Source organism: Amphiprion ocellaris, chromosome 22, assembly GCF_022539595.1.
Source record: "Amphiprion ocellaris isolate individual 3 ecotype Okinawa chromosome 22, ASM2253959v1, whole genome shotgun sequence".
Lineage (NCBI taxonomy): Eukaryota > Metazoa > Chordata > Actinopteri > Pomacentridae > Amphiprion > Amphiprion ocellaris.
The window spans coordinates 6179321-6204665 of NC_072787.1; the positions used below are offsets into that span (position 1 = coordinate 6179321).

Below are 25345 nucleotides of genomic sequence, written 5' to 3' on the forward strand. Positions count from 1 at the left end.
TTTATGAAAGCTGCACCCACTAACCATAGTCTGAGAAGAGAACCTGCAAGCCAAAGCTATTCACTTACAGAAGAGAGCATTTTATATGACAGGAGCACAGGCTAGATTTATAGTGAATGAAGGCAGAATATAACAGAAGAGTAAATGCAACCTGAAACCCAGTAAATAAGAATGTGTGAACCCCAGATGGACCATGTGAGGGCTCTGACCTGGTGATCTTGTCGGTGCAGGACATGGTGATGAGCTGTTCACCCTGTAAGACTCCATCCCAGGTCTGGACATGTCCTCGGCATCGCACCGGCACAGTCCCCTCGCCTGACTCGATTTTGGTCCGCAGGTGGTTCCGGTGCTTCCTCATGAGGTGTCTGCTGCTGTGTACTGAACGTAAGACCACAGTGTCACTCTCATTCCTTTCATTTTTGCTGGACACTCAATTTAATTAACCGATAACGAAGGCACAGATCTAATCATGTCCATCAGCAGCCAGGGTTTATTTTGTAGATTCCAAATCAAATTAACTACATTGCAACGGACAGTTAAACTAGACTGGAAACATTTATCTAATATATCCTGGAAAACACTACAAAAAAATCCAACATTAAACCTTTTTATTCACAGCATTATTATCAAAGTTCTGAGCTACTTGTTATAGTTTGTGTGTTACTGGTGGCATGTAATTTAAAACACAATAAAGAAAAAGCAACACAAGTGTAAATATGAATTTAATATTATGGTAAGCAGATAAACAATAAAACAACATTAATATAAATGTTAATAAGGTGCCATGTGCAGCTTGCAATTCTTTGCAGGATTATTGTTTATTATAATTTACACTGGAGGACAAACACCAAAGCAAAAGTTTAAATGAGGTAAAGTTTGAGGTCAAACTTATTACTCTGGAACTGTGTGCTTGTTAAAGAAGTAAACATTTGACTGACTGTTGTTGGATTCGTGTATTTTGGAGGATGAGCCACGGCCTTTCTGAATATGTAATTGTTGAGTTTTTCTTTCCTGGAATTAAAATTACGGCATTTTGATTATTGATAGTTACTGTGACTTCTCTGAATTTTTATTCCAGATATCTATAACCTCATTCTGACCAGTCAAAACAACAGAGATATCAGTAATCCAGTTTGGACTGGTCAAAATAATAGTTGCAAATATCTCAAATGTCATTATGACTGGTCTGTATTAATGGGCTTGATGCTATTCAGCCGAGGCTTCTCACTGGATATCAGTCCTGCAACGTATTTAAACAGTGTTAGCAGAAGTAATGGCAGCTGCTGTGGTAAACAAAAATCACGCCATAAAACAGAAAGAGCCCATTATTAGGGAGGCCGTGGAGAACCAAAGCTTTGTTCCAGTACAAAAACTTCCACCTCAGCTTGCTCTGACATGGTGGTAAAACAGTTTGTCATGTATGGTTACAGTTGCACCGCCACAGTATGCCTGAAAAGCAAGCCACCTCTGACTTGCCGTAGTTTTGCCAGGACTGTAGATATCATGTAGCAAGATCATTTTGCCAAGTCAAAACTCTCATTCAAGATATCTGTAATTGCATTTTGACTGGGCAGACTTCCAGATATCTACAATGCCATTCTGACTGGTTCAAACTTAATTTAAGATATTTAAAAAGGACAATGTAGATATGTTAAGTTGAGGGGAATTAAAGATATCTGAATTAAACTGATATCTAATACTGGAATTACACCTAGTCATACTTCCGTTCCAGATATAGAAGTGTAGATATTTGCAATGAGAAACCCCACACATGAATTGTAAAGATGTCTTTTGGTCGACGAGGATTGATTATGTGGATATCTGAAAATGCAATTATTACTGTATATATACAATACCGAGCAAAAGTATTTACCCCCCTACAGCGATCTCCTATTGTTGCATATTTCTCACACTTAAATGTTCCAGATCAGCAAACCAATATTTATATTTATTGAATATGAGACAGAGATAGCCCATAAAACTGAAAATGCAGTTTTTAAATGATGATTTATTACAGATTTATTGTAACCTTATATCACCCCTGTGATAAAGTAATTGTTCTCCTTAATCTAATTACTGCTTGGTCCCTTGGCAGCAAAAACTGCAGTTAAATGTTTGATACAGTTTGTGATCAGTCTTTTACATCGCTCTGGAGTAATATAGGTCCACTCTTCTCTGCAGAATAGTTTTTTTTCGGTCACATTAGTTGGTTTTCAAGCACAAACTACCCTTTTAAAGTCTTACCACAGCATCTCAATTGGATTCAACCATCACACTACCACCACCATGTTTTACTGCTGGTACTGCTGGTAGTTCTTCTTGTGGAATGCAGTATCAGCTTTACAACAGGTGTAACTGACCTATGTCTCCTAAAAAGTTCCACCTTTGACTCATCAGTCCACAGGATGTTATCCCAAAAGTCTTGGGGCGCATCTAGATATTTTTTACAAATACAACAAACGTTTACACTGCTTTTAGTCAGTAGTGGTTTGTGCTTTGCAACTCTTCCACAGATGCCATTTTCTCCTAGTGTCATTCCTTATTGTAGAATCATGTAGACGGACCTTAACTGAGTCCAGTGAGGTCTGCAGTACTTTAGACATTCGTCTGAGTTCATTCGTGGCCTTCTGGATTAGATGTCAATACGCTCTTGGAGAAATGCTGGATGGCTGGCCACCCTAGGAAGGTTCACCACTGTTCCATGTTTCTCAATTTATGGATAACATCTTTCATTGTGGTTCTCTGGAGTCCCAGAGTCGTAGCTATGGCTTTGTAACCCTCCAGACTGATAAATGTCAGTGACTTTGTTTCTTATCTGCTATTGAATCACTGTAGAACGTGGCGTCATGTGCAGCTTTTTCAGACCCTTTAGCTACTTCACAATGAAGACAGGTTCTATTTAGTGATGTTTAGATTCAACAAGCCTGGCAGTAGTCATACGTGAGTGTGGCTGGTGAAATCAAACCCAAATGACAAATGAATTTGGTAATTTGGCAGATTGGTTGCCAAGGGGACAATTACTTTTTCACATAGGGTAAGATGGGCTGGACAGCATTTTTCCTTCAAAGAATAAAATCATCATTTCAAGACTTTCGTGGGTTATCTTTGTCTTAAATTAAAATTAGCTTGATGTGAAACATTTAAGCGTTACAAATTTGCAAAAATCTGGAGATTTCTGTATGTATATATGCAAGACTTATCCAGTCTATGTGAAAACAGCTTGGCACAGAGCTATGCTGTTTGGAAAGTTTCTATTTTAGTTGATACAAACCAAGAGAACAACCGTTGTGTTGTTAACACCATTAGTGAGAGCACAAGCACTTGATCCATTTAAACCAATTTCATGTGGCTGCATGTGGGTGTGCAGGGCAGCGTGACCTCTACAGCTGCTAATAGTGTTAGCTAAAGTCAACAGCATTTGGATATATATCAGCAGTGCAGTGTTTCCTCACAACATGAAGGTTCAGGATATTTCTGTGTGGAGTTAGCATGTTCTCATTGTGTGGAATTCCTCCAAAAACACATAGTTTAGGTCAACTGGTGACTGTAAAATGTGAGTTTGAGTGTCTCTTTGTGTCAGCTCTGTGACATATAACAACAACACATATCTCTTGAGCCCGGTGGATGAATACACATAAATAAGCACAGCTTTTGTTTTAATAACCTTTCATTTCTAGTAGCTTAAACACCCCTTCCTCCTCTCTTCCTCCATAGCCGTTGCTTTGGCTGATCTGACAGCAGCTAAAAATTAAGCTCTGACTCCCAGCTCGGAATTATTTAAGAACAGTCAGAAAAAGGTGCTCAGTAATTTCCACATTTCTGAGAGCACCCTGCAGAACATTTAAAAGGTTTAATGACTATAAAGTTCAAAGGCTTCCCTGATGACAGCGCTGTCCTTTCTTTCTCTCTCTTCCTATCCATGCTGAGCTTATGAAAATTTCACCATGTACTGCACTGTAATATACTCACAGAGGTGAATATCAGCTTCAGTCTGTGAGGGGAAATATAGTCCAGATTACATTTCTAAACTCGTAGGCCAGCAGAAAAATGCTGGGCAAACCGTCTAAATGAATATACAATTTATTTTCAGTCAGTAAGCGATAAAATGTCATCTAGTCAGCAAAGACAGAATGTGACATGAAGAGGTTGGCAGCTGCTTGTGCGGGAAAAAAGAAGAGCAGTGGCTTTTAGAATATCTGCGAGTGGAAATGATCTCTGTATAAAGCTCAGAAACTGACTGAGAAAAGTAGATTTTAGAACAAATGAGAGAATAATTTAATGTGCAATAAAAATATGTGAGTGGTATCAACCTCTGGAAAACAAAGGACACAGAGAGGACAGGTATCTTACGGTCGGTGGTGATTTCGTATGGCGAGTTGAGCCTCCCGTCTCCACACGGCGACGTGCTGATGTACATGTGGAAATGGACGTTGTCTCTCAACCTGTAGCTGCACTCTTTGTGACGCACGAATATCGACTCCTCCCAGTCCTCTGGCCTTTTACTGTGGCAGCGGAGAAGAGAAAAGGCAACAAGAAGGAAGGAGAGTGATGAGAACGGCAGCTCCATTCATCACAGAATGAGAAATAGATTTCCACTTTTCTTTTCCAATGATGAAGTGAGGCAGAGACGGAGAGAGATGGACACTGGTCCTCTCTCTGACCACAACCCATTCTGCTCCTGTCAGACAGACTCCTGGACATTACTCACACTGTCCAAATAACTCAGGGGAAACAGGGGGAATGAGTTTAACCTACTGCTCTTCAATACTTTTCAGTCATGAAATTGTCATCGTGAAGGTCAGCTGAAGAATTGGGCAGCTGCAAACAACCATTAAATGTAACATAATAAGAAAATGAGAAATATGTAAAGTGTGGTTTGGATTAATTTACTGGCACTGCAAGTAAACAGTGAGATAGCTACTGTTCAGGTGGCTCAGGCAGAATTAAATTTTTCACATGGCAACTGCAGAGAAGGAAAAACACGACAAAAACGTGCATCTGGGTCAATATATAATTGCGGGACTTTTTGTAACAGAGTTGACGGGTATCATAGTTGACATTTTTGCTGTTTTTAGGCCTAAAATCAACATTTCTTTTATTCTGACCAAACACCACATGGTATTTTAAGAGAAAGATTCTTCTAAATATTATATATACAATTGAGAAAAATTGAAATTGAAAGTTATTTCTAAAACTATTGTAGTAAACCTGTTGACATGCCATAAATCCACACTTTACTCAGACACTACTTTATATTAAATAAGTCAGAAAGCCTTGGAGTCTGGCCAGGCTTTTCTTCAGGAGGAAATGACATCATGTGGAGCAGGTCATGTGATCTGGAATTAACACACTTCCTTGAGAGGTGTTTTTGTAATGAGTAACTTTGTTGAAAGTGATTTCTAGGAGGCACAGATACAATTTGTTAATTTCAATATAAAACTTGATATATTGCCCAAAAAGGAATATCTGTCATGATTATGTCAACTTAATAAAAAGAACACAATCAAAACAATTTTTGAATAAGCTTATTTTATTATTGTTTAGTTAATTAGAAGTTGGTTGTTATTAAATTTGGACGGTTATTTAGTTGACATTTTAGAGATATCCACTCATTTTTTATTAATAAGTGATTGTTTCCATAATAAATAGTTTTGCAGTTTGTAAAGACATGATCATAATGAACATAAAAAACATTAGTATTTTTATGCTTTTAATAAAAATGTATGCAAGATATATCTCATGGACTTCAAAAGTCCCTCAATTATACATTGACCCATCTATATCAGGTGAAACATTTTCAAGTTGAGAAACACTGGCTTTTCTCAGTGGTTGTGGAATCCAGCCTGACTCGATGAATGTACTGAGACAAAAACGCCGAGGATGAAAGAAAATAAAGAAAACTGTTTCTATGAGTTCTGAGGTCTGACAGCAGCTGAGCTGCCACACAAACAAACATCTGAACAGTCATTTAAAGTAGCATATCTACAGGGTGGTGTTTATGTTTCCACATAGCTAATAGTTGTATACAGCCCATAAACTGGAATATTATTATACATGACATCATTACATTATGAACAGTGAGTCATCAGTGCGTCAGCAGAATGTTACTGTTGTAGCTGCAGGTGGCGCTAGTCTGAACTACATACTTTATATCCAGTTTTATATGCAGAAACAGCCGATAAACCTGAGGGTTCATCACATGATTAATGGAAGAGGAAAGAAGTTTGTTGTCAGTTTTTGGATTTTTTTCTCGAATCTTTGATTTTTGGTGAGATATTGATTTCTGGGGAGGTACTAAAATGAAACCATGTGGGAAGTTGAGGGGGAAAAAATCACTATTTGGTGGAGCTGTTAACAATTCACAGACATCTGAAATGTGACCGGACTACACACTGTTTTTAAGAAGATGCCAAAGGATAGAAACCACTAGTTTAATTTTAAGTTTACTTAAGTTAACTTCAGCCACACTGCAAAAATAAAATAAATTTTAAAAAAAACGTAAGCAAAACAAAACTGGAAATCTGGCAGGAAGGTACCTAAAAACATACACAAAAAATATCTGAATACTGTAATGTTCAAAAATGGTAAAATTACATTGAATGTAATGCAAAAAATATTATGCTACAGACATTAATTATACAAGCAAATATCTTCCTAACATAGGAAGTGTAATTGTACAGTCACACAATGTAAAAGAATAAATTATTCTGTGCAAATTTGATTTTTGATGTGGACATCATGTTAAGTTTTTGCCTGTTTTTTTTTATAGATTTTTTTTACCATCAACATGTAAATTAATAATTATTTAATATCCATCCATCCATCCATTATCTATACACCGCTTATTCCTCACTAGGGTCGCGGGGGGGGGCTGGAGTCTATCCCAGCTGACTCAGGTGAAGGCAGGGGACACCCTAGACAGGTCACCAGTCTGTCACAGGGCTACATACAGAGACAAACAATCACTCTCACATTCACACCTACGGGCAATTTAGAATGATCAATTAACCTCAGCATATTTTTGGACTGTGGGAGGAAGCCGGAGTACCCGGAGAAAACCCACGCATGCACAGGGAGAACATGCAAACTCCATGCAGAAAGATCCCGGGAAAGCCGGGACGCGAACCAGGGATCTTCTCACTGCAAGGGGAAAGTGCTAACCACTACGCCACTGTGCAGCCCTATTATTTAATATTTTTTCTTTAATATTACTAATTATCTGCAATTTATCAAAACTGGAAAAATCTGGAAAAGAACATTAAATTGCTCAAAAAAAACTACAAATGACTTACAAAACTTTTATTTGTGTTTTGTTACACTTTCTACTGTGTAAAGTCTTCATCATAAAAGTAAGTACGGCTCTTAGATGAATGTAGTGGAGTAGAAAGTACAATATGCATATCAGATATGTAATGGAGTAAACATATAAAGCAGTATAAAATGAAAAATGTCATGTTAAGCTCAAGCACCGCAAGTTGCACTGAAGTGCAGTAGCAGAGTCTTTTCACCCCTGATATTGGGTATCACTCTGATGCTTCTTCAAATGTTCATCTTTCTGAAAAGTTAGTCTATGATCAGTCATTTTATAAAGGTGTGTTTCATTATGATTGACAGCTGTTCTGAATTAAGTAGTCCTCTTTTCAGGAATGGTATATAAGAGCATCAAAGGGATGCTTCTTTCCTAAATGAAGTGGTTAAACATTGTTTGTTCCAAATCCCACAATGTGTTGTTCTGCAGTGAACTGTATTAACTCACATTCTGATGTGGGAGAGCTTTACAGTTACAGTTTACAGTTTTACAAAAGGCTTCTGATACAACCACCACAACAGGGCTGGTCGATAGCTAGACTCTTCTCCTCTGTGGTGGAACGAGTTACCAAACTATGTTCAATCTGCAGAGTCTCTGTCAGTCTTTAAGAAAAGACTAAAAACCCAGCTTTTCACTGAACACCTTTGTACTTGACAGAGTGCAAAAAAAACAAAACAAAAAACAACCCCCAAAAAACGTCTGCACTGTCTGTAGGCATCCCGGTCCTGTTATCCTGTTATCACACTTGAACTTGTTCAATGGCTCTTATCCAGGTTGTTTTCTGCTGACTAGATCCTTGCTTGTGTTGTATCTACTCTCAGATGTACGTCACTTTGGATAAAAGCATCTGCTAAAGGAAATTGTAGAACTGTAGAGTAAACTAAGATAAAAACTTTACTAATCCTGAAGATAATTCCGCTTTTATTTGATAATTAAGATTACATTTTAAGACTTTATGAGAAACTAACTTAATGAGAAAGCTACAGTATCATACAGTATGTTGCTGGCTTTTATATCTAGAAAACTATGAAAGAAAAATGTGAATTACTCAGGCTGAAGGATTTTCAACAGGCAGAAGCGAGAAGGTTGATACCACGTCTATATATCCACACAGTCATTACAAAAATAAATGTGTTGGATTAACAAGTGCAATGTTTTCCTTGTAAAATGTAGCAGAGCAGTGGTGGAGGAGAAAATAAAGTAGTTAAATGCTTCTCATTCAAGCACACACACAAACATCACATTTGTACTTACCATTTACTTACTCAGTACTATAGTTTATACATAGAGATTACTTTGATGGATGTATTTTACACAGCATACTAGCCTACAGAAAATCACTACACAATAACATCATAGTTATTAAGATGTTGTGTTCTTTTGTATGGTTGTTATTCTCATGTTTGGGCAGGCCTACTAGTGTGTGTGCTCATCTGTATGCTTCAACCACGTCCACGGTTGTGAGTCTCTCACTGTTAATTTGGGATCAATGGCTCAAAAGCAAGGGAAAAACTGTTGTAGAGTATAAATATAAAGTACCATGAAATAGAAATACTCAAAATAATTTAAATGTATACTTAAATGCAGTACTTAGAGTAAATGTTCGTAGTTACTTTTTACTACAGGAAACAAAGAATTCAATTTCCCTCCCATCTTAGCCACTGAAGCCTGTAACTCCCATTATACTCAATTTTATATTTTTTAATTAGCTGACATTACTTTCCAGAAATCTGTTTTCACTTTGGCATGAAAGAGTCTTTTTAAAATTCTTCTGAAAGCCAAAAAAACATGATTCAGTGTTTAAAAGAATAAAACAGGTAAACTTCAAAGGGGGAGGATACTTTTTTTAGACACTGTGTTGTAAATGACCAGACTTGACAAAATGAGATTCATAGAAAGATGGTGACATTTAAAAAAAAATCCAAAAAGTCAGACGGATTAGTAATAAAACAATGGGTTTATGTCAAACAGCTTAACCACATGTTTGCACTTTTTTTGATTTCCATGAATAAATGAGGTGAAAACTTACAAAATGACGATCAGGTGACACATAATCTAACTTTTCACACCAATAAGGCCGCCATCACTCACACACATACTAGTAAAGCACATACACAAAGTTTATTCAAACTATGTATCATAATGCAAAGCACGACTGCATTCTCTCTATAACCTCTCCTCTGCCTCCGCTGTCCTTTCACTGAGTGTAAATATGGCAGTTGTGGCATTTTGTTTGGTCATTTCATTATGAGTTATCTTGCCCATTAGCCATTTTACTGAGCTGCAAAGTCTCCGTAGCCGCCATCCAGCATTGTGCTAAGACAAAAAGTCAGTGCTGTGTATGCAAATATGACATTCAGCGATCTAGACTTCTATCCACTAATCTGACACATCAGCCTTGCTATCGAGTTCCTCAGGGAGCACAAAAACATAATATATGCTCAGTATATGCTCATGCACTGGAGGCAGTGAGGAGTCAAAGCTCATCGAGACACTCTCTTGACAGCGGTAAAAGGCTCGGTGAGTTTGTGTGCACCAGAGCCTGCACATGTTCAGGTTGCAAAGGCACAAAAAGTAGATAAAAAAGTGCTAAAAACAAATAGGCCACTGAGACCCTGAGCTGAGCCAGTTAAGTGTGTGATAGTATGCTTAGTTAGCTGGAGAGAACAGCGCACATATTGCTCGTTGATTATTGAAAAGTCTCTTGGGAACAAAGCAGTGCTGTTTCCATGGAGCTTATTATAGAGGAGAGAGCAATCTTTGGCATGGCAACAGGAGGTCATACCGAAAAAAACCCAAAAAACATTAAGCATACTGTAATATAATGTAATGTAATGCATGCTAAAATTGTTGGATGCAGCTTGGAAACTAAAGTCTATAAAGCCTACGCAACACGCTGACAACAGTTTAACTCAGATATATAATCACTGTTGGAATTATATAAGCACATTTCTTCTACACGTTACAGATATTTTTCTATTTTATACTTACAGTCACTTCAGAAAGTTTTCAGACACCTTCACTTCTTGCACATTTTATTATGTTGTGGATTTAAATGGACACAATTCACACTCTACTCCCAATAATGTACAGTGACAAAGTGACAAAACATATTTTAGAAAACTTGCAAATTTGCCAACTGAAATCTGGCATTTACAAAAGTGCTCACACTGTTTGCACTGGTGATTCAGATTGTGGTGTCAAGTTCCCTGAGATGTGTGTCACATTTGAGTAGTATCAGTAGCAAGCTGAATGGATTGGACAGTTTAGAAAAGTAAACATCTATGTATGTAAGACAGGGTGAGGGCATAAAACCATTTCCAAAACTCTTGAGTTTTCTGACTGGATACTCCACGGCAGACAAATATTGTTTTCTTTTGTTTATTTGTTTGTTTGTTTTTACAAAACATATGATCTTCTTATAAAATACATTGACCTGTTACAGATTAACCACCCAGCAGCACAGTGTTGCTTGAATGTTCTTGCCAGTCTATCATGGTGATGGTTCTGTTACTAAGAAATGTTCTGCTGGGAAACCTTGGGTCCTGGCCTCATGTGGATGTTAATTTGACACCCAACTAAACAATGCTGGAGATCAAACACTTAGCTACAGTACACAACAGCTGCCTGCCCCCGTCACACGGCAAAAACTTTTCACGAACAGCTTGAAGAACAGAACAAGGACTCTAAGACGTTGACCTGGACTCCAAACTCCCAGGAACCCGATCTGATTGAGGATCTAAGGGATCCACCAGAGAAAGCCGGATCCATTGTAGATCTAGACTACTACCCACAGGACCCCAAATGATCTCTTGCCAACACCAAGTTGTTGCTAAACACCTCAAGAAACGCCTACAGGTCCTGTGTCCATGAACCAAAGAGCCAGAGCTATTTTGGCAGCACAATGGAGACCCACATACTAATCAGGTGGTTTTACTGTTGTGACTGATTTGTGCATCAATCAAAAAATACATTCTGCACCATAACTCTTGGGAAGTAGCATTTGAGAAATACTTTACAATTAAAACATGTCAGCAGTTTACATCATGAAGCCAATTAAATCTACATAACTGGTCTCTACAACTGCAGAGAAGCAATGGACCTCCATATGCACTACTGTTCAAAAGTTTGGGGCCACCCAGGCAATTCCATGTTTTCCATGAAAACTCACACTTTTATTCATGTGCTAATATAACTGCTCAAGGGTTTTCTAATCATCAATTAGCCTTTCAACACCATTAGCTAACACAATGTAGCATTAGAACACAGGAGTGATGGTTGCTGGAAATGTTCCTCTGTACCCCTATGGAGATATTCCATTAAAAATCATCCGTTTCCAGCTAGAACAGTCATTTACCACATTAAAAATGTCTAGACTGTATTTATGATTAATTTAATGTCATCTTCATTGAAAAAAACACATTCTCTTTCAAAAACAAGGACATTTCTAAGTGACCCTAAACTTTTGAAAGGTAGTTTATAAAGTACATAAAACAGCCAAGAAAATAAAAATATGTACATTGTCATGCTTTGAATAACTCAATTTTAAACACAGAAGTAGAGGCTCTAAATTTTTAAATTTTCTATACATCCAATTGAGAAACACAAGGTGCCTTATCAGAAAATAATCTAGTCATATGTGCTCCCTGAGAATCATCTTAATGGTCAACAGAATACAGTAAAATGCACACTTTAATATCCAAGGGTTTGGAATCAGTGCATTGAGTTCTGCTGATTCAAGCAAGGCTACAGCTGAGTGTTAAATAAGTCTTTCACATTTCCTCTGAGCCTTAAATTAGGTACATGTGTTAGTTCCTGTCAGTAGTAAGGTGCTCTGAAAGGGGCAGTTCTGAGGAGTTATGACTATTTCTGCTTTTCACACTTGTTAGATGATGTAACTTTGGGCACTGTAGCCAAAAGTCACTGATTATAAGGTTATGCAGTACACAGCAGGGAATCAAAAAGTAATTCAACCACAGAGTGTATATGAAAGATGGATATAGTGTAAGTAAAGTCAGTGGGAAAGTGCCTTAAATCTGTGTTAGGCACGATGACCCCTTTGTAAAGGTCTGATTTAGAGTAAAAACACATGATAAAATAAGTATGTTTTAGGGCGGGGCTAACGTATGATTGACAGTTTGCTACTGTATGAGCTTGCATAGTGATCTTGGCTTCTCCAGTCAGATCCAACTCTTGCTTGTTGCGTCAGGTTTCAAAAGACCAACATGCCAAATGCCAAACTTGAGTCTTCAAAACAGTACTCCACAAACCAGTGGGTGATGCCACAGTCACTGCACCCATCTTTCTTATAGTCTATGACTGTAACTTGCTCAGTAGTGTCAGTAACAAGGCAGTGTCTGTCTAAAGCGTGCTAACATCAGCCTCTTCCAGTCAGACAAAGACAGACTGTAGCTGCTAAACTCCTTGACTGTACTGAAATGAGCAAGGTATATTGTATTGCAAATCATTTCAACATTTTTTTAAACAATCTGTAGGGGAGACAACATTTTGAATGCAAGACGTAATATTTACACGATTCTTTGGTACTGATAAAAGTAAAGAATCGCTATACTTCTTCCACCACTGTGGTTAATTTGTTGTAACCAACATGGTCCCGATCTTTGAGCTGCTATTCTTAGATTCTGAAACATAAAAATTTTATCGACTGGATGGAGATGATTTCAGAGGCTAGTTGTTTTATCACACTGAGAAATTAGGGGTCCCTACTCCCAAGATGGTAGAATATCCTTTTAAATTATTTTCAGAGTTAAAACCACTTCAAGGAGCTACTTTTCTGGTTCTTTTTTTGAGTAAAATGAAGCGTTTACTACTTGTCAATTCAACACATATGGTCAGCAAAGAAGCTAAAAATAGAGCCAATTGATTTGTCAGAAACAGACCTTCCAGAAAACCTATTGACCGATACAGCTAGAATTATCTGTCCATTTCAGGGGATCAGGATTGTAAATACCACAGAGATTCCAAAGCTGCAGACTGTGCACATGCAGTAGTTGAGAGAAGCCTGTGTGTTTTAAAGACACAGCAGTAGATAGACATATTACCTTAAGAAGAGTTCAAGTTGAGAGTAGAGGAAGCGTAGCAGGGCTCTGCGGGCTGTGACTTCAGCATGACAGTCATTGACCACTTGTCCCTGGTCACTCAGATACTCTCCGTTGATGCACTTGGTGCCTGTGGATAATGCCACCACCTGGGCGTGCCTCAGGTCCAAACCTGTTGAACAAATATAGATGAATGTTCACCTTATTGCGCTTGTCATACGTTCCATTGACTACATCGATTCCTCAATCCATGAGCTTAATAGTAATCCTTAACACCGAAAGCATGTCCTCTCTCATCTTTCTGTCTGTGGGAGGCATTTTGTCATCATTAAGGAAAAAGTCTTTGAACTCTCTCAAAGGAAAAAATAGATTCACATTCCTGGCATTGTAACCTGGACTTCTTTCATGTATTCTGTGAGCGTTTGGCATCATATTCTCACTAATTTCTACAGGGCAGAGGTATCACTGCTAATACATTTTAGTAAATAGAGATGCAGTTGCCTCTAGAATAAAGATTAAAATCTAGGGATGCATTTTCCATCAGTAAAGTCAAGATCCATACATCTTCACACTCTGCACCTGTACACATCCAACAAATTTGGACTCTTACAGATTGCCCCAATGAAATACTGAATATGCACTGGGCATAATGGTGCCAATAAATGCCCAACACTAGTAAACCACATTTTAATGTCATAGAATAGAATAGAATAGAATAGAATAGAATAGGTCTTTATTGTCACTGTTACAGAAAACACTGAAAATCAGTTCAGCACTCTCCATATAGCATCATTACAAATAAACTATATAAGGCAATATTAGCACACACTAAAAATATATACAACCGAAATATAAGAGCAAAATATACAGTGTGGAAATGGTTTGTGGTTAGTGACCTGCTCTACACCTAATTATTGCACATGGTATGACTTGCACTTAAACATGAATATTGTACTTGTAGGCATGTGATATTGTCATTCAGGGGGGGAGGGAGCAGACATTTGACAGCTCAGGGATAAAAGCTGTTTTTGAGTCTGTTGGTTTTGTCTTTAAGTGTCCTGTAGCGACTACCTGAGGGGAGGGGGGTGAAAAGGGAGTGTCCTGGGTGTGAGGGGTCTCTGGTGATTCCATGGCAAGTATTTTATCTAAAGGGGAACTAAAAAAATACAAGAGTTTGATGAGACACAACTATTTTGTTTTCAGCAGGTTTGAAAAATACCATTCAAAATTCTGTGAAATGTAACACTGTAACTATTAACAGAGATATATGGATAAAACAAGTGAGGTGAGTCACATCTCTAACTTGATTTGAGATGGAAATTGTATTTGCTCATCCAATAACAAGAGAGAAGAAATCACATGACAGGAACAAGGCAAAAAAAAAATCATTTTGATGGACGACTCTGAGCTGTTTCCTTTCATAGTTAGCATAAACACAAGTGCCTATCACACTGCACCCAGCCAGGGTCAGCAGCATCCAAGGTGTGAGGGAGGCAGGGAACCGCCACCTATAAACTAGGTTTACTCAACGCCATGGTCAAAAGACTCACCTCACATGAGGAAAAAGTGTGGCGAAACAGGTCAATTGTAGGAAGCACAGCATATCACACTAATCATCCAACACCTGCAAGAACCCTGGTGTTTCTGCTGTCTGAGAACAACGTTTAATACTAATGACCCTGAGGCCAGAGAGCAGCAAAGGAATTTGCTGTAGCCAGTAGCAGGTAATAAATAAGTGACTGTGTGGTGCATTTCAGATTTACAGTAAGGTGGAAAGGTTTCTATCTTTAAAGACGTCCCAGCCAACTCTGATTGGGAGAGGACGGCAGGAGCTTTTAAAGAGGTCTCCTAAGCAGCATTCCCAATGTGCCACATGAAAAAAATGCTATGAGAGAGATCATAGCTCAAAAAGCCATCCTTTCTTGTGTTGGTTTTCCTTTGACAAAAAGACACTTTTCTCAGTGTGGATTCAGCACAGTGCAGGGCCATGTGACTGACAGATAGACAGAGGTGGTGTTGTGTGGGGGTGAGGTGGGCGCTGGAGTGGGGGCTGGATCAGCACGTTAACGGCTTGCCATTCCTTCCTTGGCTGCCACAAATCTCTCCCATCGCCTCTGAAAGTCAGGCTTCGCTGGCTTCTGGCAGACCTGCAGGCATCGCCGGACCGGCACATGAGCTTTTATCAGCCTCGGCCCAGATGGCACTGCGGCGTTAGAGTCCTGACACCTCCACTGATGAGGAGAAGGAAGGAGGGCAGGGGGGGGAGGAAGGGAGGGAGGTGTGTGTGTGTGTGTGTGTGTGTGTGTGTGTGTGTGTGTGTGTGTGTGTGTGTGTGTGTGTGTGTGTGTGTGTGTGTGTGTGTGTGTGTGTGTGTGTGTGGGCAGTTAAAGGAAAAAGAGCACAGTCAAGAAGAAAGCAAAGTCTAGGTAGGGTGGAACAAGTTCAACTTTGACTTTATAAAGTAGAAGAAGAGAAAATAGCATTTGTCCTAAAAAAAATCCAACGTATGAATTCTTTCTTAATACAAACTGTCAAATTCATGATAGAATTAACTGTAATCATGAGGATCATGAGGGACCAGCCTAAACATTATTGTCTAGTTAGTGTTTTTATCTCACGTTTCCAAAAAATTGTCAACAGATCAGCTTTATTTGTCCTTTCTGGTTATCACTGACACACAAAATAATCAGATTTCCTCAAGCCAATAATAATTTTGTCAGTATTATTAAAACCAACAATAACACATTTTTACAATTATTTATTCTGTTCACTTCTTGGGGACACATCCATTGGATAAACAACATCTTTAGCATTCATTTGACCACCTGACAATTTCAAATCCAGTATTTAGTATCCTTCTGGCTCTGTCTTGGTCTCCACCGACCCCTGAGCTTCAGCAGCTAGGACCTCATTTAGTATTTGTGGGGGTAGAAGTGGGTTTGAGGGAGCAACAGCAGCCAGTTGTGGCTGCTTAAAACATGCAATGAGCTGAACCAAAACATCACAGTTGTAGGCCTGAAAAGCAAAACTAAATAAATGCTATAAAGCTCTACTGAGTTTAAGAGGGGTTTTGGTCAAGGCTACAAGCATTACATTTCATTAGTTAGGGGAGCTTAGAAGCATTTTGCATGTCGAACTTCCATAGTGAAAAGTCTGCAGGACATAGTGATTCAACAAGTATATACCTTCATTACCAGTCAAAAGTCTGGACACACCTTCTCATTCAAAGCTTTTTATTTATTTGTATTATTTTGTACATTGTACATTAATACTGAAGAGTAACATCTTTTTGTTTATAACATAATTCCACATGTATTCTTTTATAGTTTTGATCTCTTCAGTATGAATCTACAATGTAGAAAATAATTAAATAAAAACCATTCAATGAGGAGGTGTGTCTAAACTTTTGACTGGTAGTGTATGTTCCTACATATAGAAAATAGGTATGGTAACAAACTACCTTTTTGTCTTGTATTCAAGATTCAAGAACTTTACTGTCATATTCACAGCAGAAACACAGTGGTTACACTGACATTCTTATCTTGCGCATTTCCTTCACACAACTGAAATAACAAATAAAATAAAATAGAATATAATAAAAATAAGATAAAATAAAAAGGTTAAAAATAATTGTGCAAATGCTAGCATCTTGTGCAATACTGTCATATGTAAACAATACAATACTGTCATGTGAACAGGCATATGTGCAAACAGTGATATGTGCAAATTACTGCTATTTATAGATATTGCAGGTGAGTCAGTGATTTAGTAGCCTGATGGCCTGTGGATAGAAACTGTTTTTTTAGTCTGGTGGTCCTTGCTTTCACACTCATGTCGCGTCTGCCAGATGGTAGAAGTGTGAACACTGTGTGCTGTGGGTGGGTGTGGTCCATAGTGATGTGCATTCTCTTTGTGACCCTGGTGGTGTAAATGTTGTGTAACGGGGAGAAGGCTGCTCCACAGATGAGCTGTGCTGTCTTAATGACACACTGGAGAGCCTTCCTGTCCTTACTGCTGCAGCTCCCATACCATACTGTGATAGAAGTGGTGGCGACACTCTCCACTGTGCATCTGTAGAACTTGCTAAGGAGTCTGGGGGACAATCCAAATTTCCTTGGCTTCCTTAGGAAGAAGAGTCTGCATGTTGTGAGTCCAGGAGAGGTCCTCGCTGATGTGAGTGCTGAGGAGTTTGAAGGTCTTCACACTCTCCACCTGAATCCCACTGATGTGTGGTGGGGTGTGTTGGTCTCTCCTCTTCCTCGGGTCGATAATCATCTCCTTAGTCTTCTCAGAGTTCAGTAAGGGACTATTATCCTGGCACCAGGACACCAGCTGAGCCACCTCATCCCTGTAGGCCATCTCCTCTCCACCAGTGATCAGCCAGATGACAGTTGTGTCATCGGCAAACTTGACGATGTGTACATTCTCTTGACAAAGTAAGGAACTATTGCTGCTGCTTCTGTTGTTGCAGTGGATTTCTTGTTTTAGACCATTTAAACTGTTATGCTTTGTGACTTCAAAATATGCTCAAAGTCCAGTGGCAGAATTTATACTTGGCCCATATTTGCACTAGTGATTGTTAAGGGGTTATTATGAAAATATTTCCAAATTAGCCTACATTCATCTAATGTCTTTCTATTGACTTTCTCTGCAATCATGCTGCCTTTAAAATATGATTATGAATTCACTGTAATACTGTATCCTCTAAAAATTTCCTCTGTAACAATGTCAGCCTTGGGTGCTCTTTAAATTCAAATTAGCAGTAAAAAAATTCAACTTTTTAAAAAAAAAATTCCTTTTTCTATATGACATACTATGCGTAGGATCAAATATAGTGGTTCCTGTTTGGTGCTCCCCCACTGAATCACACACATTTATCTACACATATATTTTACAAGCATCATACCCTTGTCAGGGTGTAAGCAGATGAACAGAAGTTAGCAGAACGTCAGTAGCATCATTCTGTGCAGGTAGCTGTTTGCAGCAAATAATTTCAGCACTTATTAAAAGCTTGGATCAAACAAACAAAGCCTATTTAAGCATCTTGTGTTGTAAATATCACTAATGTGTCAATGTCAAACTTGCCTCTCCAGTCACTGATTAAATCCTCAAAGACTCATCTCAGTGTATCAAAGTTACATATTTAGAAGCCTTTTACATGAAAACAACCCCATTGCTGCCTCAAAATGGCTTAGATGTGACTCTACAGCACTGACAACGCTACGCTACACAATGCCAAGCTGTAACACTGGAGTAATTTAGCCATACATGTATGGATGTGAACGTGGACAGCTGAGGACACAATGCATGTGTAGATGTTATTATATTACTTCTCTAATCCCCTTGGAGGAACCTGCTCTATATATGTGAGGTAGGTTGTATCTACTGTTTAACACTAACCTTACGTTTATTATGTATGAAACCATGACCTTTCTGATTCTCAGTCTTTTTGAGATTTTCATCGGTACTGTGGAAATGCTCAACCACGGCCTTGACTGCTTATTTCACTCATGATATGTATTCTAGTATATATGAAACAATAATGGACATGCGAACAAGGCAAACAACCAGATTTTTATCAGTGAGGGCCCTTAAGGTGGAATAAAAAGTGGGCTGAACATGCTGTACTGTTACGCAGACAACATACAGTATTTATGACTATACAGCCCCATGAAAATCTCTATATCATGACTAGAGCTATTGGCATTCCCTGTAAGCAATGCACCCCAATTCCATCTCGGTGATAAACCAAGTTCAAAAAGGTAACAGACTCTCCCAATTTCATTCTCCTGCTTTTCCTTGCCGTTCCACTTTGCGATTGTTTAGATCAATTTTGCAGTGGATAATTTCTGCTGCGCTGCTCACTACCCTCCCATGAAATTGGCACTGAGGTTGCCTTCAGTTTGCAGGAGAGAGGAGAGGAGGAGGAGAGATGAATGAAAGAGAGGGAGAGTGAGAGAGGGAGGGAGCGAGCCCCACAGGCAGTGCGCTGTTTTTAAACCAGGAATAATCGGCTGCATCACAGAGACACAAAAAGAGACGGTCAAAGGGAACAAGGTAGAGTAGAGTCAAAGGCCTGAGGCGCTCTTCACACATAAATACATCTGTTGATTACTGGTGATTCAAAGATGTCACACCCCAGGATAACAGCGCTGTCAAAAAGCATGTACATCATAGACCTGGAACCACTCACTATGGCAACTGTACTATACAACTCAGCGTCAAATACTGTCAGAGGCCTTTAATGGGAAGACAAAGCACACATGGACTCACTATAGCAACTCAGAAGGTAAACACACATGAAACTGAGACTTACTTTGTCAGGTGCACATAGATTTTTAACACAGTATTTTGATTATTATTCCTGAACTTGGCTGCAACTAAATGGAGGAAAATCCAGGGTACAGGGGCTGTTAACAATCAACCAAAGCAGCGCAATTTCACTGTCAAGGATTAAGGAGAATTTGTGCACTCACTGCCCGCCTGCTGGGTCAGATGTGAGAACCAATTGCACTCATATTTAAATGACTGACACTTTTAAACATCATGTTCAAGATATTTTTGGCCTAAGCTAAGTCAACCAGTCTCACTTATTTGATCTACAATCAACACAGCCATGGGAATTCTGGTTTCCTCTCAGGAGAAGCTTTTGTAACCAACAAAGTCCACCCTACTCCATCTGATGTGTGATAAATATATTATTACCCATGACAGATATTTGCACCTGTGACTAAAATGTACTTTTCCTAATGCCCCGTGCTTTTGAATTATGCCCTCAATATCTGCATTGTGCACCACTGACTGCATGTTGTGCCACTTACAGTGCCTGTAAAATGTATTCAAGTTTTCTCCTTTCATTGCTTTTCAACATTGAAATGTAGGACAATTGAATTCTATTTAATATAAAATCTGAAACAAGTTAGTGTTATTGCAAGTACTCATCTTCACTAAAATGACTCAGAATCTAACACACATCTGAGGTCAGTGAATGTGTCGCAAAAGATTGTAATAAAGGCACCTGTATCTGGAAGGTTCAATCACTGGTCAACCAGTCCTGGCTGTAACTACACTGTGAAGACAAAAGAATACTCCAAGCAACTCTGAAAAGATTGGTCAAAAGCATAAGTCAGGTGATGGACACGAGAACATTTTCAAGTCACTGAATATCTCCTGGAGTACAAATAAATCCATCATTAACAAGAAAAGCACTCAGAGAGCGCAGTACTCTGTCAAGACTGCTCAGTCGTATGATTTCCAACAGATGAAATCTTTGAAAAATCTGGGATCTGCAATTTGTTGTAGGCAGCTGATGTAGTGTTCACTTGTAGTCAATGTTACAGTGATGCTGTGCCGCTATCTCACAATGATACAGAAATCTTTAACAAATCCGTGGATCCAGACTATAAGCCGTATCACTGCCAACATCTAATCACTTGGTCCTTTGTGTCATTTCTGACCTTCCCTGAAAATTTCATCCAAAGTAATATTTGAGTAATGTTGCGAACAGACAGACAAACCAACGGCGATCATCACATAACTCTGCAACGTTCCTTGGCGGAGTAAAAAATGGAAGGAATGTGGCATATGTGTAAATCGACCTGGATCTGACCTTCCTCAAGTGACCTAAGTGACAGTGTGACTGTACAAAACAGACATTACAGAGGAAGGCCTCCAAGACACCTATGAAGCCTCTGTAGGAGTCACAAGCTTCAGTGAATGAGATGGAGAGACTGTACATACAACAACTGTTGCCCACGTATTATTTTTTTTAATCAGGGAAAACTTTATGGGAGAATGGCAAAGAGAAAGCAACTATTAAACAGTTCAAATGAAATCTCGACTAGAGTTCACTAGAAGGCATGTGAAACTCTGAAGTCAACAGAACAAAGATTCTCTAGTATAATGAGACCAAATGCAGCTTTATGGTCATCAGACTGTACAATATGTTTAGTGGACACCAAACACTGCACAATATCACAAACACACCATCCCCATCATGAAGCATGGTGGTGGAATCATGATGTGAGGATGCTTCCTGACAGCAGGCCCTAAAAGGCTTGTAAAAGCAAAGGGTAAAATGAACGCAGCAAAGTGTAGGAAATCCTGGAGGGCAACCTGATGCAGTCAGCAAGTGAACTGTGACTTGATTTGTTTTCCAGCCAGACAATGACTTGAAGCATACAACCACTTTCTATAGACACTGGACAAAAATGTGTCTTGTGTCTCCTTAAACAAAGTGGGAATTGACATGACATTATATTGCATCTGCTCTGAGAGCTAAAGAGGCAGAGCTGTAAGTGTACAGTGAGCAGGAGCTCTTTAACTGCAAGGAAACTCAGCGTTGGAAATATTTCTGCTGAACCAGTTGGTTTGTTCTTACATCAGAATGTAAGTCAACACATTTATCAAACAGCTACAGCATATGTATTTCCTCTGTGTCTCTGCTTAATGTTGCATTACTTTCAGCCCACAGCACTGGTCCACTTCACTTGCTCTGTCTGCATGTTGGTAAAATGGCCTCTCACCACCAGGCTGCATCACACTACATTACACAGCGCTGCAGCAGATTGGGAGACAGTTTTTCGGCTGTTAGATCAAACAGTCGTGCTTAAATTCAGGCTGTAAGAAGGCAGACCTCTGATTTAAAGTGTGGTGCAGTGAGGGCAACAATGTCAAGCAGGGACACACAAAGAAAAACAGAATCAGAATCTCCACTCAGTTTAGTAGGAGTCAGGTTGGGGTATAATGACTTCTGATCTTTAATATGGGTCAATCTCCAAACACATTATATCCTACGTGTCCCATAATGCAACTCAGTAGCATCTTTTGTTCAAGCGCCAACACTGCATCAACTCATCTTTAATCTTTTAATACGGCAATCAAATAAAGATGTTGCTACAGTTCTGTCATTATTAGTCACTCATAATAGAAATGGCTCACCCTCCCAAACAGAATTACTGTTATAATGGAATTATTTATCATTTCTCCTCATTATTCATGGGAGTTTGGGTTTAAATGCAGTCTTTAATTTTAGGGTGCATATATCTGTCGTAAAACAAGTAGTATAACAAATGAATGCCCCCCAGTGCTATTAAACCATATCATTTAGAAATTTAGACAAATTAGCTGTAGTACATGATCTATTCTTATTGAATGAACCCACATTGTACAAGAAAAATACACAATATACCTTTTGCTTTGGAATCTTTTTGTGTATATTATATTGTATATAATGTAACATTTTGTGCTCATTATTAATACAACACGAGAAGCTGTCAGCACTATGTTTGAGACAGACTGTAATGCTGTTTATTTTGATATGCCATATGTTATGAGATGATTTTTGACTTTGTGACTTATTCAAGCAAGAAGCAGGAGTGTGAAAATGAAGATGAATAAAGGTATTATTTTGCAGAACTTTGATCTGTCTTTACAGTGAAATTACTTAGGTATGTACAAATATGTAACAAGCATCATTATAAAGCTCTGAGTCCACTCTTTGTTCTGATGTGACGTTACCAAATTACAGAGATATGTTAATGGCATATATATATATATATATATATATATATATATATATATATATATATATATATATATATATATATATATATATATATATATATATATATATAAAAAAAGTCTGTGAAATAATTGCATTAACAAACAGGAAAAGCACTCCAAGCAGCAGTGCTCCGCCAAGGCTGCTCAGTCCTTCTATGATATCCGACGGATAAGTCCACAGCAGTCGATTTTTAGTAAGATTGCAATCATGCGATCGTCAGCAGGCAGATGACGTAGCGTTCACTTGTTGTCATAGTTACAGTAACATTGTGTCGCTATCTCGCAATGATACAGAAATCCTTAACAAATCCGTGAATCCAGACTATAAGCTGCATCACTGCCAGAATCTAATCACTTGGCCCTTGTGTCATTTCTGACCTTCACTGAAAATTTCATCCAAATCCGTTAATCCATTTTTGAGTGATGTTTTGAAAGGACAGACAAACAGACTAACAGACGGACAAACCAACGGCGATTGTCACATAACTTTGCCCTGTTCCTTGGCAGAGTAATTAATGCAATAACGAGTTCACGAGTGATTCAAACAGGAGTTATGGGTGTGGAGACGGACGTACAGCTCTATGCAGTTCGTGACTGATTACATTTGATACAAAATCTAAATTTTTATTTTTCACTGACACTAGCTGTGTTATAAAGGTGAAGCCATGTGGTTTTATTTATAATGCACTGCAGCTAATGGCAACAAATACTTCAAGAGCAATACAGCTGGGAAGAAAGGATGTGAATTGGGAAGCTGTGTCCAAGATTTAAAAAAAAACAGGTCAACCAATTAAATCTTTACTTCATAAGATGGAGCACATAACATATGCACAACACAAACACATCACATGAAGCTTTCAAATAAGCTCTACCTTGATCAGTGACAACTATAAAATGGACTCACAAGTTATTCTAGCTAGTAATAGTTCAATAATATATGAAACAGTATTAAAACACCATGAAAGCAGCACTAAAGCATAATTGGGACTTTTGATGTAATTTAGATACTGATACTTGTTCAGTTTTACTTGAGTAAAACCTTTTAATGCAGAACTTTTCCTACTTTTTCTTGTGATCAAGTGTTCGTACAGTGATAATTGTTCTTACAGGAGGAGTAAAGATCTGAATACTTGAAGAAAACCTGGTCAAATACATTAAGGATGTAATCGGGGTTCAATGGGAAAATGCTAACCACTTAGCCACCACCTATTCTAGAGTCACATATTAGGGATAAAGCTTCAACAAAAGAAGCAAATGTGGATTTCAAGTGAACATAAATTGCTGAGGTACTTTCCAGACAATCACTGTAAGGTACCGGTGGGAGTGTCACACAGACAATCCTTATAAATGACATGACCATGAACTTTGAAATGATCCATTATTACACATGCCAACTGCAACTGACAGACACTGGAAAGCTATTATCAGAATCTCTTTATTCTCTATAGTTATAAAACAGGGGAAAATGTTTCCTAATAAGCCACCCATTATCTCTGAGCACCATAAAGCAGACATTAAAACATTTTCTTCTGAAACAGAATGAGCTCTCAAGGTCAACTTTTAGTCAACTCATTTATATGCCATTTAGGTTGAGCTCCATAAATCCTATCTTTTATGTGTTCTTTCATCACAAGATGTTGGATGATTACACTGAATGTCATCCAACCCGTGTCACTTGAATCACAGAAAATCTCTGAAAATGCTCGGCACTAGCAGAGAAGGAAAAAACACAACTTGGCAGGAGTACAGAATGTGCCCTGTTGAATCTTTATTAGCTTTAACGCTCTCAACATATAAAGCTGGCTTTGTGAAATGCTGCTGAAGCTCTCAAATCTCTCTCGGCTGCAGCACACCCTGGGCACATCTCTGCTCATTGCCTCTTACAAGCTGTTTTGTTGCCGGATGTGATTATTGAACGTTAAAATTTGTGAGAGTCGACAAAAACCCTTATTTGAAAACGGATATGCAGACTAAGAACCACAGCTTAACTGTCATTTGTAATCAACTTGTTTGAAACCCTTTGCTCTCATCTCTTTCCCTGAGTCCCTGTGGTATTCCTCCTCACTGAGTCTCATCTCTCTGCTCAATAAGAAAGCCTCAGAAGAAGCTTCTCTCATCCTACCCAACAAACAACTTTAAAGAAGAAAAGCGAAGAGGGAGGGGGCGTGTGGATGTCATTTTAGAATTTTTCCATGTGGACGTTGCTGATTTTTCATGTCTCTGAGCACATCTGAACACTGTTTACCATCACCAGACACCCTGCGCTATCTCAGATCGATTCAAATGAGATTTTCCACACTATTTGACAATGTGTGCTGGCACTTTACTTTGGCAGTCGTCTCGCAACTCTCCGCCTGGTGGTGAGGCTAATCTCACTCAGGTTGAGGCTCAACTGTCTCGGCAGGACTCCAGC

General features: G+C 38.7%; 1 protein-coding gene across 3 annotated transcripts in view; it reads right to left on the reverse strand.

Moving 5' to 3' along the window:
- Positions 1–25345, reverse strand: part of adarb2 (adenosine deaminase RNA specific B2 (inactive)) — a 309605-nt gene that overhangs the window by 22384 nt on the left and 261876 nt on the right. For all 3 annotated transcript variants that reach the window (XM_023265439.3, XM_055006882.1, XM_035946031.2), the window contains exons 5-7: positions 13372–13540; positions 4351–4502; positions 210–378 (exon numbers count right to left, since the gene is read on the reverse strand). In XM_023265439.3, coding sequence (XP_023121207.2) covers positions 210–378; positions 4351–4502; positions 13372–13540 — 490 coding nt within the window. The remainder of the gene's footprint in view (positions 1–209; positions 379–4350; positions 4503–13371; positions 13541–25345) is intronic.